An 18,999-nucleotide genomic window follows, 5' to 3' on the forward strand; every position below is an offset into this window, starting at 1 on the left:
TAGTTACCTACTTGTATTCCTTATAGATAAGTATTATTTATTTATTTAAACTTACATACATACATACATATGGTCACGTCTATATCCCTTGCGGGGTAGACAGAGCCAAAAGTCTTGAAAAGACTGAATGGCCACGTTCAGCTTCATAGCACTATCTACCAGTCAACCATAATATTAATCGAATAATAAAATAAAAACCCAAGAGCAACTTTAAATACTAAATTTATTGAGATTCTAGTATTCGTTGATATTTTTAATACAAAATACAACAAATATTAAAGATTATCCGTAATATAAAAATAGTACAATGAGTAAAATATAACTGTCTATTAACATGACACTACAAAAAGCTTTAAATTTTGTATAAAATTATGTGTAATCGCCGGCGCCAATATTCTCGATTTGAAAAATACGCGGAAGCAAAACGCGCCAAAGGTTTTTCCGAAGCTAAAACTCAAACACACCGGAAAACGACATATTCATTTCCCGCCATCCGGTACGTCGACCAACCGAAATTTGGCGCCTAAAATTGTGACAGCCAATCAGAGAGTTGGCCGCCATTTTGAACCAATCGCCGTCTAGCCCGCGCTCGCGCCATAGCGTCATTGTCATATCTTGAAAATTAGTACTACGGTGCAGTGAACCCCGTTGAAAAATACTTATTTTTCCTCAAATAACAATAAAACTTCCTCAGGTGAGTGTCAAAATAGTTTAAATTAGACTACTTTTCTGTCAAACGCATTCCTTTCATCGCACTGCTTCGCTAAACTTCGTAAAACGGAATTATTTTCCAAATAAATAATTATTAACAACCATTGACCCCAAATTTTTAACAAAACGTAATTAAACAACATCTTTTATTGTAAAGTACATATTTAAATAGTTGAATTAATAAGTTAAACATTCAAAAGAATGATTGAGATATCGTGACACAAGTTCGGAACAAAATCGAGTCGATTGTGGTACGGCAAAATGGCGGCGTGCTTAGGTGCGCTATTAATACATTTGCTGTCTCACTCATGCGTTCCCATATCGATAACGCTAGAAAGAGACGGGCTCATTTGATAAGAGGTTTCAAAGTATGCTGCACACGTAACTAGACACGTCCCTGCTTCGTTCTTCGTAAACAAGTTAAATTGGTATTGCTAGTATACTATGTTTGGGAAGTTACCCATAATTTGGGGAGTATTTGCCATTTTCATATCAACCATCATCAAAACATTTTTCTTATTGGAATTCAAGCCTGATAAACCTAAACAGAAATAACTCAATAAAGTATTCAAATATCTGCTCAACGTCAACTTTTAGATGATTAAGAAAATGGATCACATAGACAGGTTAACAATGGGCAGTAAAGTAATGGGCGTGTGGTTCTCTCACTTTACAAAAGAGCTACTCAATCTCTTTTGCATGGATGCTGATAATCGCGACTAGTGCAATAGGCAAATTCATCAAGTGCAGAATATACCCACTTACGGCCTCTGTGGCTCAGCGGTAGTACGCTTGTCTGTGACACCGGAGGTCCCGGGTTCGAATCCCGGCCAGGGCATGATGAGAAAAGAACTTTTTCTGATTGGCCTGGGTCTTGGATGTTTATCTATATAAGTATTTATTATAAAATATAGTATCGTTGAGTTAGTATCTCGTAACACAAGTCTCGAACTTACTTCGAGGCTAACTCAATCAGTGTAATTTGTCCCGTATATATTTATTTATTTATTTATTACTTACAGTTGCGATGTTTTCCCTCCCCTAAGAGCATCAGTTAGCACTCAAACAAATGTACCTACATACTTCAGAAAAGACTCATTGGTACATGGCCGAAGTAGGATTTGAACCTCTGCCCCACGGCTCCCATCCGAACACGCATTTGAGCCGGCACCTTAACCATTACACCACCGACGCTTTTATTCTTTTTTTTATATTTCATTGAAAATAATACACATAACTTATTCATAATACAACAACCAAAATTAACATAAGCCTATTATCATACTATAACGTTGACTTTTCGAACAAAAACGGGAAATAATGATATACTCCCAACACTGAAAAATAGCAAAGCCGACGGAACACGCGTTACAAAATAACTGATAGCGCCGCCCGGCGGTGAGAAGTGAACCTACAGCCATAGTTCTTGCACAAGTATGCCGCCTGGCCCTGCCGCAAACGACGCGGGCGCTGCGATCGCGCTTTGATTTGACGATCCCTCATGTAACTTTTTTTATTAGTCGTCGTTCGTACGCGTAGTAGGTACGACGTGTCGCGCGTTTGTTATTATATCGTCGCGTCAGTCACGACTTGTTTACGCTTACAAATCTAATAGCAATTGGTATTCTTATTGGTGCGTGATGGACAGAACAGTTATTCAGTTGTTACTTATATTGCGTTCTTTCGCGTGCTGTGACTGAATTTTGACCTTGTTTGCTACGCTAGGTGGAGGAGCGTCGCGGATGCTTATTGGTGAAGTGCGTCGTATAGTGCGCTTGGACTTAGAAGACATGTCTACATTGAGTGTGAGAGCCCCTGGCTTGACGGCCACAACCATCCTGGACGCCAAGTCGCTACGTATCCGTGGCCTGACGACGCTAGACGGCGTACGAAGGAACCTATTTGGGTGTACAGATAGAGAAGAAAACAGGAGGTTCGCTGAGCGAGAATTGAAAAGGCAGTCCGAGCTGGATAGTGAGAGATGGGGCTTCGATTTTGCAAATGAGCAGCCACTACCGGGCCAACAGAGATTTGCTTGGCAATTGGTGCCGGCTACCAGCGTTCCAGCGGCTTTGAGACGGGCGTCGATGACCATCACCACACCAAACCCGAGTACGACGCCACAAGAGACCAAAATGTCCAGTCCTGAACCTACCAAAACTCAAAAGAGAATGACAGGTGAGTGTTTGTTTACATATTTTTTTTGTCATTGACGTATTGGATATAGGTACATCCAGAAAGACATAACTTTTTCAGGATTCTTTCATTCTAACCTAAAATTTCCACGCGAAATTAACAAAAATCATTTGCAATACCTACCTACTGGCGAAATTGCCCTATAATCGATAATAAATACACGTCCTAATTGTTTGTGCCGAGTCGTCAACATGGTCAGACAAGGCAAGGTCGAACGTAGGTATACGTTTAAGATTTTTATAGCAGTGCGATAAAAACTGCAGTGTTGCTGATTGTATTTTATTATTTATTGCTAAGCTGCATTGAGTTGAAACTGTATTTATAAATCGTTTGATTCTCGACTTTTATATTTATTCCCTGCGGTTGGACATAGGCATTTCGTACCTTTAAAAAATCTTACTTTAGCGGCGAATTCTAACTGCTGATAAGAAATCGCCAATTCCCTGCAAATACTGAACAAAACAATAAATGTTTTGCGTGATTACCTATATGTATTTTGTTACGTAAACACGCCTTTGTCCCTTACGAGGAAGACATTGCCAACCCATCGCCCAAAAGTAACATCCCTAGATTCCCAAGTTTATTAACCTATCCCATAGTAGTCTGTAACGACATCAAGAGAGGGAATGTTACTATTCTAAAGTGCCGAGACGGTAAACAGCTCTTGTTATTAACTTGTAAAGAGATAGGTCTTACGTGCATAGGGTAATTGCGCTGGTTTGGCGTCCAGTTCTACTTTTCGTCCATTTCACTTTTAAACGCATATAAAAAGAATATAAACACACCTATGCACGCATGTTGACTGTTGACACGCAATAACATTAGATTCAAATTTGAAATGGCATGCTCACATTTTAAAACTTTCTAAAAGGCTTAGTTCTGCAGCATACGCTATTCGTCGTATTAGGCATTTGACGGATGTGGCAACTGCTAAGCTAGTATATTTTAGTTATTTTCATAGTTTAATGTCATATGGTCTACTGCTTTGGGGATCAGCAGCAGACATACAAACTATTTTCATTTTACAAAAAAGGGCAATTCGATATATCTACGGTCTTAAACAAAGAGATTTTTTCAAAAACCTAAATATTTTAACTTTGCCCTCCCAATACATATTCGATAACATCATGCATGTTAGGAAAAACTTAGACTCTTTCAAAAAAGTAGGTGAATGTACTAGTAGATCACTGCGGAACAATTACAAGTTGTCGATCCCAGCACATCGGCTGGCTAAGGTAGGGAAATCATTTCTGATTAATTGTATAAGATTTTATAATAAATTACCAAAAAGTGTTCTTGAAATGAATGATAGAAAATTCAAACAGTATATTAAAGTTGAGCTTTGTAGGAAAGCCTATTACAGCACGGATGATTATATTAATGATAAACATGTGTGGCCCGAGCTGGACATAATAGCCTCTTAATTCTTGTGTATTTTGACATGATCTTGACATATTTGTACAGTATGTACATATTTTATTTTATATTTATTTTATTTGACGAAATATTCGTATAGACATAATCAGTTCTACATTCATACATGTTTTTTAATGTAGACAATGTGCATTCGTCCACGATTTTGATTTAAGAGATCTATATTTGTAAATTGACGTCCTATGAAAATGCTGCAGTGTAGTTTGTTCCGCCGCTTCTTCTACACATGCGCTTTGGAAGCGGTAGTAGTTATAATTAGATTTAAGTTATGTGACGTCAATAAGTGATACCTTGTATCCAATTTTGAAAATAAATCTATTCTATTCTATTCTATTCTGTTGCAACTTGTCACGATCCTTCATACTTAAGCAACAGTTCTAACAACCACAAAATCCAATTTGTCAAGTGAAAACTTCGAAAAAATTAAACTCAGTGGCCGGCATGTGTTCGTGTTTCGTAGACGTCATTGCCGATACAAAAAAAATAGCTGGTGCAGGAACACTCCGTGGTGGGTTTTATGACTATTTCACATAGATTGGGTAATATTTTGGCATGTAAGGATATTTAAGAGTATAACTAACATTATGTTTAGGTTATTTTACAATGTTTTTGTAGTCATCTTAGTAAAAGTTTGCGGACGAATACTGACATGCCTATTTTACCAATTATTTGGTATCCATCCACGTGGACGGAAACTAAAACAGCAAGCTAAATATTTGGAATGTTCATTTTACTTTTTCAGACCTATAAAAAAATATGTGTTTTCTTCAGATATGAACTTTAATGGCTATTTGACAAGATATTTAGTTAACGTCCAATAATTTCTCAGTATTGCTTGTTTAAAAAAATGTTTAAATGGAATGGACGAAAACTAAACAGCATTTTTTTTTGTATTAGTTTTCGTCCATAATAGTGTGGAATCTACTTCTAACACATTTTCTTGTTAATTCGTACAGGTTTTTCTAGTAGGTACTAAACTATGAAATTAATTGTTATAGATGGATTCGGGGAAATTAAAAAAGCAGGAAATCTACTGCTGAAGAATAAATATTTTTGTTGATTAAATAAAAGATTATAAAGACAGTTTTTATTTAACATTGCACTTTTACTCTTTTTTACATACTGGACGGAAACTAGATCACACCAGGGCGAAAACCAAATTTTTTGGACGAAAACTAGTGAAATCTGCCATTTAACATTTAATTATTTATATAAAAAACAATGTAGTTATAATTAAAAGTTTCTTAATTTTTATCAAAAATAGACTATATGAGGTATATAAACAAATATGAGCTATTTTAATTAGGATACCTTATCATATTATTTTTACGTCTGAAAGCTAGCAACTCCGCTAATTGGACGAAAACCAGCGCAATCACCCTACCTACTTGCCTATCTTAATTTATCTACTACACTCATTGATGATTTCCTACTACGCCACACAACAATTAGGTAGGTAGGTACCTACTTATCTATGTACGTCTTACATAACTTACCTACATACAAAATTACTTCAACCTACCTACGACAATATTCCATCAAAATGTGATGAATAGCTTGATATGTAATTGACTGTGGGTACTGAGTAGGTTTTGGTCATTTTGTGAAAAACTGGCGTCAGTTGTCAGTCCTTTCTAAATATCAGATGGACAGGTTTTGCTTAATGTTGACCCCTCTTCAAAGCAAATATCACAAAAAACGGGTTATTATGTAATCCAAATCCTTAAATTGCATAATAAGCCACCAAAAATAAGTACAAAAAACAGCTAGAGGTTTTTCTAAAATACCTATTTGGGTGCTATGAATGCCCTAGCATCTGCCACTACTTCTGGTATATCTAAAAACAACACAAACTAAAAACGTCCTCCGCATTTACCAAACTAAGCTCTGTCTACCCCATCAGTGTTCAACCTATTAGAATACACCTAACAAGTGCGAATCGTAAAGTCCCAATACTCGTCAATTCAAATGGCTCACGTCAAAGGTACTTACATTTAATTACCTACTTACTTACTCACAATCGTCTTACTATATACCCTGGATATTTAAACCAGGTGCAGAGTACTAAAACGTGAGTGAGTACTTACATATGGTAGGTACTTACGTACGATACTTTTACTTGTTACCAAGCCCATGGTAGTACCTACTAAAGCTGATGTCTCAAATTGCTAACGTCCAAAACATACATTGAAGTTGGACCACTGAGGTTGATAAGTGTCATTTTACACGTCGTAACGATGACATCGTGTCGTCTGCTATCATAACCTTCAGTCAGGTATCGTATCATAAAACAATGGTTTGACAACGTTGTAATACACAAGCATTAACAGTTAAACGTAAATGTATGTATGTAGGTAACTTCAGTTACATTTAAAAAGATAGGTGGGTATTGGGTTTAGGTACCTATTTTATGAACGCAATTAATTTTATATTATTTAAAAAATATATATATATATATTTTTATAAAACGCACGAAAAATATTAAAACGTCAATACAATTTTTTTTATTGTCCCCGCCTTGGATTCAAGTTATTTAGCGCCTTGCAATGGCACCCCTTTAATTTAATCAAAGAACAAAAGTGGCCAGTACCTATGCAAAAATATTTTTTGTCCATCAAGGTGTCAAGACGTTCATAAAGGGTCCAATCGGAAGCTTGCATTAAATAATTTGCAGCTCCATAATTAAAAATTAGTATTCGATTCTTGATTAATTTTATAATGGCCGTTTCTTAGAAGGGTTTGCGTTTTTTTGGTATTTGAGTAGTTATTAAATTGTTTTTCTGTTTGTTTTCTTATTGTTTAGACTTCAATAAGTGGGTGGTAAATGTGGTAATTAATGTTGTAACCGCAGAACAACAGCATGACCTAGTTTGGTCGTTTGTTTTGACATATTGTATTTACAACGTACTTTGTAGTATCTCCCACACACATGTCCCATTTAGATCACACATGTGTTAAAAACATTGTAGAAATAGGTACCTACGTAGCTAATTGGGTACTATGTGTTATTATGTTTACTAAGTTTACAAACGTCTTAGAACAGAGTAACTAAATGAAAAAGTGTAACTTCTGTCTGGCTGCTATACTTTTATTCCCTAATCCCTTAATAGATTGTAACTTTTTATCAAGAATTAGGTCTGCAAGCTGCATATGTTACCTGATTTTACCTGGGCTTATGTGGGCATTCAGAAAGTTTAACCTCTGTAAAATTTTAACAAATTCGGCCCAGTTTGGCTGTGAAAACATAACAGACACGCTTTAGCATATAATATTACTTAGTATAATATGAATGATAAAGTCATAGTATCATTTCATATTGTGACGAAACCGATGACGTGTCACCGACGCGTCTCGTCGACTCATCAGCCACATACGCTAGCACGCGCATCCCACCGTTGCCAAGAGATATGATGGACCTAACACTGTCTGCCACATTTTTTATTTATAATTAACTTGTAAGCACATTTGTGTTATGCTTTGTAGATACCAAAGTTTCTTAAATATCAAGTACTTATAATCACTCTCTACGCTCAAAGAAAGAAGTTAATTGACTTGAAAGGATTTTTATTAAGTTTGGCGTACCTTTTGATACTGATAATTTCTTTTTTTGGAATTTTCATGAACTTTATGTAATTTCATGCATTGTAGTATATTGAAAAAAAAATACGCATTTTCACCTAATATCAAAACAAATTTTTCAAGTGTCATATTAACGAAAAAAAATCATTTAAGAGTAGCAAAATGTGACACAATGAACCAAAGTTTTTACCTACTTAGATAAAAGTGAATCCAACCAATTCATATCAACAATGGCACCAATTTGCTCTTATTGATTTTTTCTGTCACTTTTTGTATGAGATGCTGCTATCTTTTGTCAACAGTTCTTATTTGAATAGCAATCTATCTTTTTTTTTTCATCTATGACGAGTATATTTGTATTATGCGCATATTTTTTTTAGAGTATTAATTCAATTATTTCAAACGTATATGCAATAGCGGCTTATCACAAAATACAGCCCAGAATTATTTCAATACATTCTCAACAAATCTTTAAACCGTACTATTTATTTTATTGTTGTACGAGTAACATTCATCGTTTTGAAATTAGAACACGACCCCAATACTAGAAATTCAATCAACGTTATTAGTTGCACCAGATGTATATCTTAATATTTTCAAGACGATTGGGGGTCACGGATTTCATTGTCTGAAACTGACCAAGTGTAGGGTCCACATGGGGGGTCGGAAAACAATTTGGTGACCCGATTTCTTACCCCGTTATTCCTTACCAAATTACAATCCAAAGTGTCATTGAACTGCAATATTTTGCGTCACCGTGAGTGGACTCGCCAGCAGGGTTTCTTATCCTATGCACTTTTGAAATTGTTACTTATTCTAAAAAGTTCTTTCACCTTTATAGTAGCGCGGAAACGCGGCCGAATTTTTTTGTTCGCATCTACCGTTACTCCAGCGGCGAAATAACTAGTTGAACAAAAAGAACGTTCGGTTTAAATTAACATTCTAAATTTGAAAAGCTACTGTTTTTTTTTTTTATTATAGGTATACCTAGTTAGAAAATTTGAATCAAATTAAATTACACATTCCATATTTAAATGCATCGCTGTTTATGTTGAAATGCGTGTCTAAATAAAAACGTAACATCATTAATGGATTCACTTGAACCTTATAAGGTGTGTATCGATACATTGTATCGGTTTACACAATGCAAAATACGTCCCATAGACAACAAGCATTGTTTTAAGTACTACGACTTATAAGAAGGTCTTTACGTGTTTTTTTTTTAAAGAAAATGCATGTTTTCTTTATGGAAAATATCTTCGACCTCGCTGCATTGAGAACTAGGGTCTCGCCCTGCTTGGCGTGATGAATTCAAGTAAAAACTAGCAAAATATAAAGCTATTAGTAATCACCCAGACAACCGGTTTGTCGCATGTACAAACATAATTTCAAATTATTATTACTTTAATATTACTTAGGGAAAGTAATATCGATTTTTGCGGGGGGGCCTGATAACAATAGCTTAATCATTTCCCCTTTAATAAAATCGCATTGTGCACTGATATGCAGTGTCGTAATGACGCAGCCGGCGCGTGCGCAAGCCGCACCCCTCATTGCTCGGACAACCGACATATTGATTTTTTAACTGTCATTTTTCAACACTCTGGTCCGATTTCTAAGTTAAACTTATTTGATTATGCTTAATTTAGGATGGATGAATATAAAATTTTACTCAAATATGTGCCTCTTCCCTTGGAATACGAAAAGTCTATTACGCCGTGGTTACGCCTAAACCATAAAGCTATTGTTTTCATGAAATTTTCTATATGTACATATATTAGGGATGAACAGTATCTTTCCATAAATGGGCAGTTTTTTTTAATAAATATCCGGACACAGCCATCACTATTAAAAACTATACGAAATAACAAAGCCAAAAACATAAACTTATGTGTTTTTTTCAACCATTTATGGAGAAAATAGTTATCGTAATTTTTCAACCATCAAATGTTTTTAAAATAAATCGACGCTTATCGTGGTCCTTCAACGAACGTGTCATATCATCGCGAAAACGATGCGGGTGATAATTAAGAAAAAAAATGTCAACACACGTGTTCCAAATTTGAAAATTTCGAGAGATAGGGGAACGTAACGGTCGACTTCGGCACACATCTGCTACCCCCGCGGCCGTATCTCACCCCCACTTAGGGGATCAACTCCGATATGTCCCCTGCAGTATTTGAATTTAGAAGTGATGCATTTCGCTTCCAATTCCATATTCAAATATTGCAGGGATGACATATGTTGAAAATATAAACGTTGTTAATTGGATACTAGTAAAATCATTTGGAAGTGCCTCTCATTTCCGCTTCGAATAACAGTTGTATAATTGTGTATAATATAGCTTACAGATGCTGAAATGAGTGCGTGCGTATCTTATACAAACCAGTGAACACAACATTATATGGAATGTGGGTATTACATACCAAGTCTGCTTGTCCTTTGTGAATCCAAAAGGTTGAAAACTTGAAGTTGAAAATGAATTCAAGTGTCATACGACATTCAAATATATCGATAGAGACAGACTTTATTTATTATTAATAGCCAGCATCATTTTAATTTAAAAATGATACTGGCTATTAAAAAAATTAAAGTTAGATGTATTTAAAATAAAATTTTTGTAACTATCTCGGTTTAGTTACAATAATTCTAATATTGATTGCTAACTAATAATTAACGTCAACGTCTAAAAACCTAATTATTTCCCTAAATTTCATAAGCACAATATTTAAATAGAAAAATCACACAGGATAGATAATTAATTATCAATTAATGGTTTACTTAAAAATCACAATTACCACAGAGTAGCAATTAAATGACCGAGTGAATCCTCTTTTCACACGTCCACTTTCGGTGATATAAGTACACGAAGCCTTAATTATGGGACAGTTCGCACTTGTAAGTGCACTTGCACATAATTGCAATCGCCGAGTCGAAACTAATGCTTTCTCACAGTGCCCTCAACCCTCAGGAAACGATATGGTTCACCGCCTGCGACGGTTGTCCAGGATAGGAGAAAAAAGTCGTTTTTCGCATGCCATCAACGAGTTCCTAGCACGAAAGGATTCGAACAGGTGTACTATTTTTTTTTTCTTTTGAACTTCATAACTTTTTTTTTTGCATAGTCTACATTTTAAGTTAAAAGTTACCGTTCTGAAAGGTAAGGATTTAACCGGGATGATAAAGAGAAAGATAGCTGTACACATAAGCCATTCTGTTGATGGCAACCAATTGCTTGTGGCAGTCTTGTGACTATTGGCTCTGTCTACCCCGCAATGGATAAAGATATCCATTAACATTCAAACAAAAAAGTTCTGTAGTATTTGAAAACCGGGTTCGAATCCCGGCCAGGGCATGATGAGAAACGTACTTTCTCTGATTGTCCTGGGTCTTGGATATTTATCTATACAAGTATTTATTATAAAATATAGTATCATTGAGTTAGTATCTCGTAACACAAGTCTCGAACTTACTTCGAGGCTAACTCAATCTGTGTAATGTGTCCCGGGAAAAAAAAAAAAAACATATATTTATTCGCATATTAGTAAGAATCATGTAATTGGCCAATATCAATGCAGACCAATAAGAGAGCTGTATAAGAGTGACAAATTACAGATAATTTCACGTTGTTTTTAAATATTCTGCCACATTACAAGATGTAGATAACATCGTAGAAAGTAAAAATATTGAATACCTACAGTCAGTAATCATACATTGCACAATGTCACGGGTTATTTGCGAGTTATCAAGAAATTATGAGGCGAGGTAATTAAAAACATCAATATTTAATCTAAAGGCCTTACATGACGTATTCGGTCAGATTCGATTTTAGTAACTTCAGCCTCTTTAACTCTGAAAAGTAGGATGTTTTCAGAAACTCCATAATATTATTATGCAACATTTTGCAACAGGATTGTTTTATCAGCAAGTCATCAGTAAAGGCCTAATGTCAAAAGACAATAATACGCCTTAAAAAAAAATACAAATTCGATATTCAAGTTAATTTTAGCGCCTTACGTAAGTACCTACCTACTTATTATAGGTAATCTTTGACCCTCGCGGTTCCTCCCGTCCATCAAGATGGCGGCGGTATAAACAGCTGATAGATTTGTTCCGGACGAGATCCTGTGGGTTTTTGTGATCATCCGTTCCCACAGAGCGTAACGTTTCAATCCCTACGAAAAACCAACGAAAGTGATATTAAATTTTACTTTCAGTTTTAGTAAAACCAAGAGAGATGAGCCGAAGGAATGTTTTTTAATTTTGTTTTTTTCTACTGACGAGTAGTTTGCAACTTGCTACCGGACCAGGAATACGTCCAACGGTAGGCTTTTTGTGTAGACGGCGATAGTTTAACATTTAAATTTTGTTTATTTATCAATTATTTAAAAAAAAATATATTTCATTTAGAAAAAAAAATAAGTTTACCTCTCTCGCACACTTTTATTACATATATTAAGTACTTTTTTTAACGGTCACGCAGTGCTGCCAACTTTATCTCATTCCCATGATTGTTCCAATAGTTCACAAATACGTTATTACGGGGGAGATAATTGATAATATCGTCTATATATCACCCTTGTTAAACGTTTCCCAGGAGTGGACGTCACACGTGCGATAGAACGGTGGGACTCGTGAGAATATTGAATCAAAATATTGAATTGAAAAACTATGGCACAGGCGAACATGTTATATTTATTGATAGTGGTAAAGAGATATCTTAAGTCATAAGAATTCAAATTGTAAAGGCCATGTTGACTAAATGGTTTAATGACGAAAGAAAATAAAATTCTGAAGATACCTCAAAAGGAGACTCCCGAGTTTTAACATATTATTAAACTATATTTTATATTATTAACATATTATAAACCAGGAACCTACCGCCACAGAGGCCATCAAAATTATGTGCGAGAGCAGAAGCACAAACTGGTTTTTGTTTTTTTTTTTCTTTTTTAAATAAATAAATTATGAAATATTATTACTAAAGATTAGATTAGAATCACACAATACTATAAAGCAATCAATACGTAATACAACAACGTAATGAGTACGCTACATCATAGTTTTACTATTGATAAAATTGAGTGACGCATATGATGTATGTGAGCATGCGTCCATCTATCCTCATACACATGGCGGATCCGTTGAAACAAAACGAGGGGAATTTTTTATCCGAGCTCATACCCTTTTTTGCACCGGATCAATAAATAATTACCATTTAACCTCGTGTGAATATGACCTTAGCAACTGCACACTCGTCCATATTAATGTTAAGGATAATTAAATTGCTCACTGCGTTCACTCCCACTCTTTATTGCAATTACCTACGTCTCTTTACGATCATTATGGTCTTAGTATAAAAGTGAAAGAAGAGATCGTGGAAAGATGTAGTACCTGCCTACCTCCAGGATTTTATTACTATTATATACTAAAGTATAAAAGAACGAAATCTAATACGCTATAAATCTCTACATCTAAGACGTCAATTAAACAAAAATAAACACATTTCACGCCGTCAAACAGTAAACGCAATTGCACTATTTGGACAAAGCACTCAATCAAATTTCATTATTTTCAATTTGGCACCACTGTTCATTATTGTTTTAAATGGAACGCGTCAATTTCAATTTAGAACACCACGGATTTATTTTTCTGGCGTCTGACAGCTGTCCGGCGAGAATAATACGCTGGCTGTGATTAAAAACACTGGCATCAAATAAAAAAGAATCTAATATCATTTATGGCTTCTCCATTCGTTGGGGTAAAAATTTTAATAAAAACCGTAATGTTCCGCATAGTGCACCCGCGCTGATAAGTTGCAAGGGTGAACGATTCAGTTGTTTTAAAAATAACGGTCAAAAAGTTGACTGTTGAACAATACTTAGAAAATACGTTACATTCAATTTTGAAATGACATCATTCTTTGGAAACATTGAGGTTATTAAAACATTTTGTTTAGATATTAATGTATTTAAAATCAATACTGCTCACCATCATAACAATTCGAAAGGACAAAATACATCACAGATAACAGTGAAAGTTTATAATCTAACACCATAAAATGAGTTTTATCTTTATATGGATAAGATCATTCATATGACGCCACAATTTGCACTGAAAACGTAATGGCGATAAAAGTAAACTCAGTGAATAAGAAAACGAGACAACATTCAAATGCATTATTTCCTTGGAAGTTGCGTGCATCGTCAACTGGCGACTGCGGAAGTGGCTTCTTTCCCACGTTTGGGCGTAATTATGTCGCAAGTCGTGATAATGTACTGGCACTCCTAATGGCTTGCCCAAACATTCTGGTTAGGATGTATCGACATGTTCTTATTGAATCTGTCAATATTAAAAAGATAAGCATTAGACTGATGTAAGTACGCATTCAATGAGGTTTGTTTCTTAAAAAACGGAATCATGAGCTATGATGTTAAAACTGAACAAATTAATAAACAAGAAAAGACTACGGTACCAAATTAAACAATGACACTACATCCTGCACGTTGCATTCTTATAAAATATTATCCGAGATCTCAAAAAGACGTGAAAGTAAAACAAATTCATCATTATGTAAATATATGAATTGTTGACGCCGTTGAAAAGGCGTGGAAGATGTATGCATCTCAATACAAATGCCCACAATACTAAATCAAGCGACATCAACACATTAGTTATTCGGATTCCTTAGAGGACAATCGACCACTCGAGAGATGGTCACTTTAGACATCTCGATTCCTCTTACATTTTAATGAATTTCAACATTGTTATTCCGAAAAACTTAATGTTCTATTGTGTGCAGTGAGACTGTCAACGGACACAAAGGTTATTATGAAGAGGCGTTACTCCGGAATTCTAATATAGGACTAATTGAAGGGCCGTCTCCGGTTCCCATGAAAATAACGTCGTTAGAAACCCTGCCTTGAGTAATCACTCCGAACTGTCAAATGCTCAACAAGAAGACTAATCCTTAAGAAACAAAGCATACATGGAAATATCGACAAGCTCTTGAATTTCAAAATGTTTACTCATGCCTGTTTATTCAGAAACGGGCTTAAGTACTCGACCCGACAAGTCCACGAATGCGTAGGAGCTTAGAAGAGTAAATAATCTCGAATAATATAAAGACTGAAGATTTTGATGCGATGAAAGGGGTCAAAGTTGCGTGTCAGAGACCCCAATTGACACCAGAACCCACGTGTGAACTTATACTATTCGATTCCCTTCTTAATCTAACACATTCTTCAAAGGAATTCAACTGTCACAAATGTAACGTAAATGAACATCCATCAACAGGATTCTTGATGGATGGCATTCGATGAATGGGGATGTATGATAATGCGAGTACAGAATTGATATGGAAATACGTAACAATTATCATTTCGAGTGTGTGGAGTACATCTGAATAAATAGTAATGGTCACTTGTGTTCAATTTTCACACCTTTATGTAGACAATACGTTTACGACTGCTCACAGCGTGCTAAAGTATTGTGACAAACCGGTAAAATCTGGCAAATGTTACGATCAGTAAATTTATACTTGATGACACTTAGTGTGTCATCAATAATTTCAGCGCCAACAGCGATTATTGTATTGTTTCACATTATTCTTCCTTGTTGCTATCAGTTCCATAAATTTGAGTTGAATAATACATAACATAAAAGTTCAAAATAAAATAATGATGGATGGAAGTCAAAAATTATTTCTGAATGCTAGTGTAAGGCCGTTAATCATTAAAAAGTTTTTAAGGTTAAATGTAGAAGACTCCAAAAAAGAGACTACGATGGTGCAGAACTAACAAACCCTTTGACCTATCCATCTGCCCGTGACATTTTTTCAAAACATTTGATTGATAACGATGTTCATAAAGCGTTAAAATGCTAGAGTCGTGACCATTTCAATTCAACCGAACATTCCTACAGCAAAGAATAGGAAATCTTCCCAAAAAATCAACTTGCGTCAAATGTAAAGCCCTTTTGGTCTTTTCAAAGGAAGCCACGACAATAAAAATAGAGCATTGTTAAGTAAAAATTCATATTTCATGCTATTCGAAGATTAGAATTAGAGATATAGAGTTACCATCTGAATTTTAGATTTGTTTGTTATGTTATTTGAATAGAGAGTATAATGAAGCTAATTGTGTGTGAACGCACTTCAAAAGTATGATAAATATGAATATTTATGGTAATTCGGTAATAATTTCGATCTGTGAAGGGTCAGTTTATGATTGGCAGTTAATATTCTATTAAAGCTGTCCCTTGACGATGTGATTTCAATACAGCTTGTAGCAAAAATTTAAAAAGATTCTGCATTGTAAAATTGGTAAGGTGCAATTAGTTCACAATCTTTTATTTCTTAAACCGAAAATGCTTATTTCTTGTACCATATTGTTCCTCAAAATATGATATAAGTTGGTAGACTCAATAAAATAAAATCACACACACAGGGGTCACGTTTACATTTCGCACAACCACAATTTTTCCAATTTGACCAAAAAAAAAAAAAAAAGAAAATGGCCAGATATTGCAGTAGCTATACAAAATATATCTATTTTACGGCCAAATCTGTGTACAAGAACGGCGAATCTTCGAACTAGCACGACGTAAGCAGACCCGTTACTTGAGGCCCTATAGGGTTGCCTCGTAACGGTGCCGAGTGGTCACTTCATTGAGCTGGGAGTCAAGATAAACCTTGGACTTTATGTCTTAAATAATGCAGATTTACTATGATTGTCTTGTGAGCTGTGAATAGGTTCCATTAGGGATGTTGAGAGTACAAATAAGTAATCTAATCAGCGTGTACCAAATAAGTTCAATATCAAATTAGTTTTACTTTGTATACAAATACATGTCTTCTTAAAGAGATGGATTAACTTACTGATCAACAATTCGACATTCAGAGATGCGACAATGCATTCAGAGACGACAACTTATTAAAACAATAGTTTATTTGAATATCAAGTGACGCCTTGTTTACTGAAAATCTATAAACAGCAATCCTTTATTTAGCTATTAGCATTTATATCGCCGTAAATCTAGATATCCATAGGAAGGGCAGATTAAATTTTATGATTGAAAAGAATGTTCTGATAAATATACGGTCGACTTTAAGAGAAATTATCGGTTGATTTGACATTAATTATTGTTTATGTTGATGCATACGATGAAGCCGAGTGTTGCTTCACTTGACACGCCAGCTTATTGTCTATTATCTGAGCAGGAAGTGTGTAACGTATGTTGTATGCCTCACTTGCGTAACACATTATCACCCCATTTTGTTGATGGTACAAGATGCAAGAGGAATGCATCTGAATCACAATCGATTCTACACGGCGATGTATTTCTGCGATTCAACGGCAGTTAAGTTGAATTGAACATGTTATTCCACAATCGGAATGGTTGTAACTAATACAGGTTATATTATGATGGAGTTAAACTCAAAAAAATTACTCTGAAGCCATTGATTATACTTCTAGTTGGTTAAAAATGTTTTTTTTTTCCAAATGTTTGATTCGCATAATTTCCGTGAATATCATCACAAACGACGCCGGCGCATCGAGGTCGTCGAACCGACGCTACTGCGGTGCTATTGAACGAACCACAACACAACATCACGCACACTTTGACTACATCAATATGGACAGATATGTCAATGTGGTGTGCTGTTATTAAGTTCGTGAACTTTAAGGAAGTCAGGAGGAAAGAATGCAAAGTTATTTTGTGAAAAAAAATAAAGTAAATTATTAATCTAACATGAATGAACCAAATTATAGGTAGTGTAAATTAACAGTAAGTATAAATGTAAAGTACACTACAAAAAACCATAGAGGTGGTCCTAAAGTTCTTCCCCATGGAACTCCAGGACAGGTATTTCAATTTTCAGTGGCTCAAATTTTCAAAGTTTAGGAATGATTAAACCATTTATAACATTTGATTCCCAAAACAACACAAACTCTGTGTACTACCTTAAAGTGTACGACCGCAGTAGCAATTAACGGTACACTTCGAGCTCCTTTTGCGAGCCTTATTCTAAATTCGAGGCGTGACTCCGACTATATAAACAAAGCATGCTTTTTGTTTGCATTACTGTTTGTGCGCGCATTTCCGTCAACATCGAATTGTCCATTCACTGCTTTCATAAGAATGTCTTTGACTTTACTTTTATCGATAACTTTTGATTGATTTATCTTCAGATTTTTAATTCAATGTTGTTATTTTTAACTAAACTAAGTGCAGTAGTTTCCGGCGACATTTACAGATCTTGTTATTTTTATCATCACAAAAGATGCCACGATAATTCAGCAAGGCTTTTATTTTCTAAGACTGTCGCAAAATTGCCTTGTTTGATAGTTATCTGCTCACGCGCACTGCAAAGCCGTGTATCAATTTTGAACGCTAGTTACACCCTCAAAACAGCGTAGGCGGAGGTATTTGAACTCGGTAGGACTTTTACTGAACAAAAAAAGCGTGCAGAACTTGCAATTAAGTTAATTCGTATAAAGGCCTTAACATAATTTCATCATCTTATGGAATTAATTTGAAGAAGTTGAAAATATTATGAAGAGAAAATTAAAACGGTAATTTCATTCGTATTAAGTTATATTAATTTTTTTGAAGTAGACAATATTATAAAAGAATTTCGAAAAAAAATATCTTTTTGAAGGAATCTGTTATCAAGAAGTAAACTGAAAGTAAGTTTATCAACGGACATTATCAGCATCACAAACAGACCCACCTACGCAAACAAGGAACACGTGTGGTACTCGTAGGCTTTAGGAAAATGATTTTTTAGAGTCCAAATTTTCCATATAAGGAGTTTCCTAATTTGGTCACAATAGTTTACAAACAAAAGTTCGTCGCACTTTACGCGGTACGAACGAACGGGACGGAAGCAACGCGTTCAAGCTGGAAGGTTATTCAACCTTTTTCAAGTTTGGAGGAAATTGCTACCTGCAATTTTTTCTTAGCAGTCGTCTATTTTGATTTCACAATCGTTATTCTTATAACTGTTTCAGACACACAGTAACGCAAACACTTTGCATTTAGTACTGTGATTTTCTTTGTAAGGTATCATCTCTA

General features: G+C 35.1%; 1 protein-coding gene across 1 annotated transcript in view; it reads left to right on the forward strand.

Annotated features, from left to right (window-relative positions):
- The first annotated feature begins 581 nt into the window (after positions 1-581).
- The window catches only part of LOC106136649 (cyclin-dependent kinase inhibitor 1), a 38,725-nt gene continuing 20,307 nt past the window's right edge, over positions 582-18,999 (forward strand). Inside the window, exons 1-2 of the mRNA XM_013337270.2 lie at positions 582-694; positions 2,437-2,889. Of these exons, the coding sequence (XP_013192724.1) occupies positions 2,454-2,889 (436 nt within the window). The 5' untranslated portion in view covers positions 582-694; positions 2,437-2,453. The remainder of the gene's footprint in view (positions 695-2,436; positions 2,890-18,999) is intronic.

This window comes from Amyelois transitella, chromosome 21 (assembly GCF_032362555.1).
Source record: "Amyelois transitella isolate CPQ chromosome 21, ilAmyTran1.1, whole genome shotgun sequence".
In the NCBI taxonomy this organism is placed as follows: Eukaryota; Metazoa; Arthropoda; class Insecta; order Lepidoptera; family Pyralidae; genus Amyelois; species Amyelois transitella.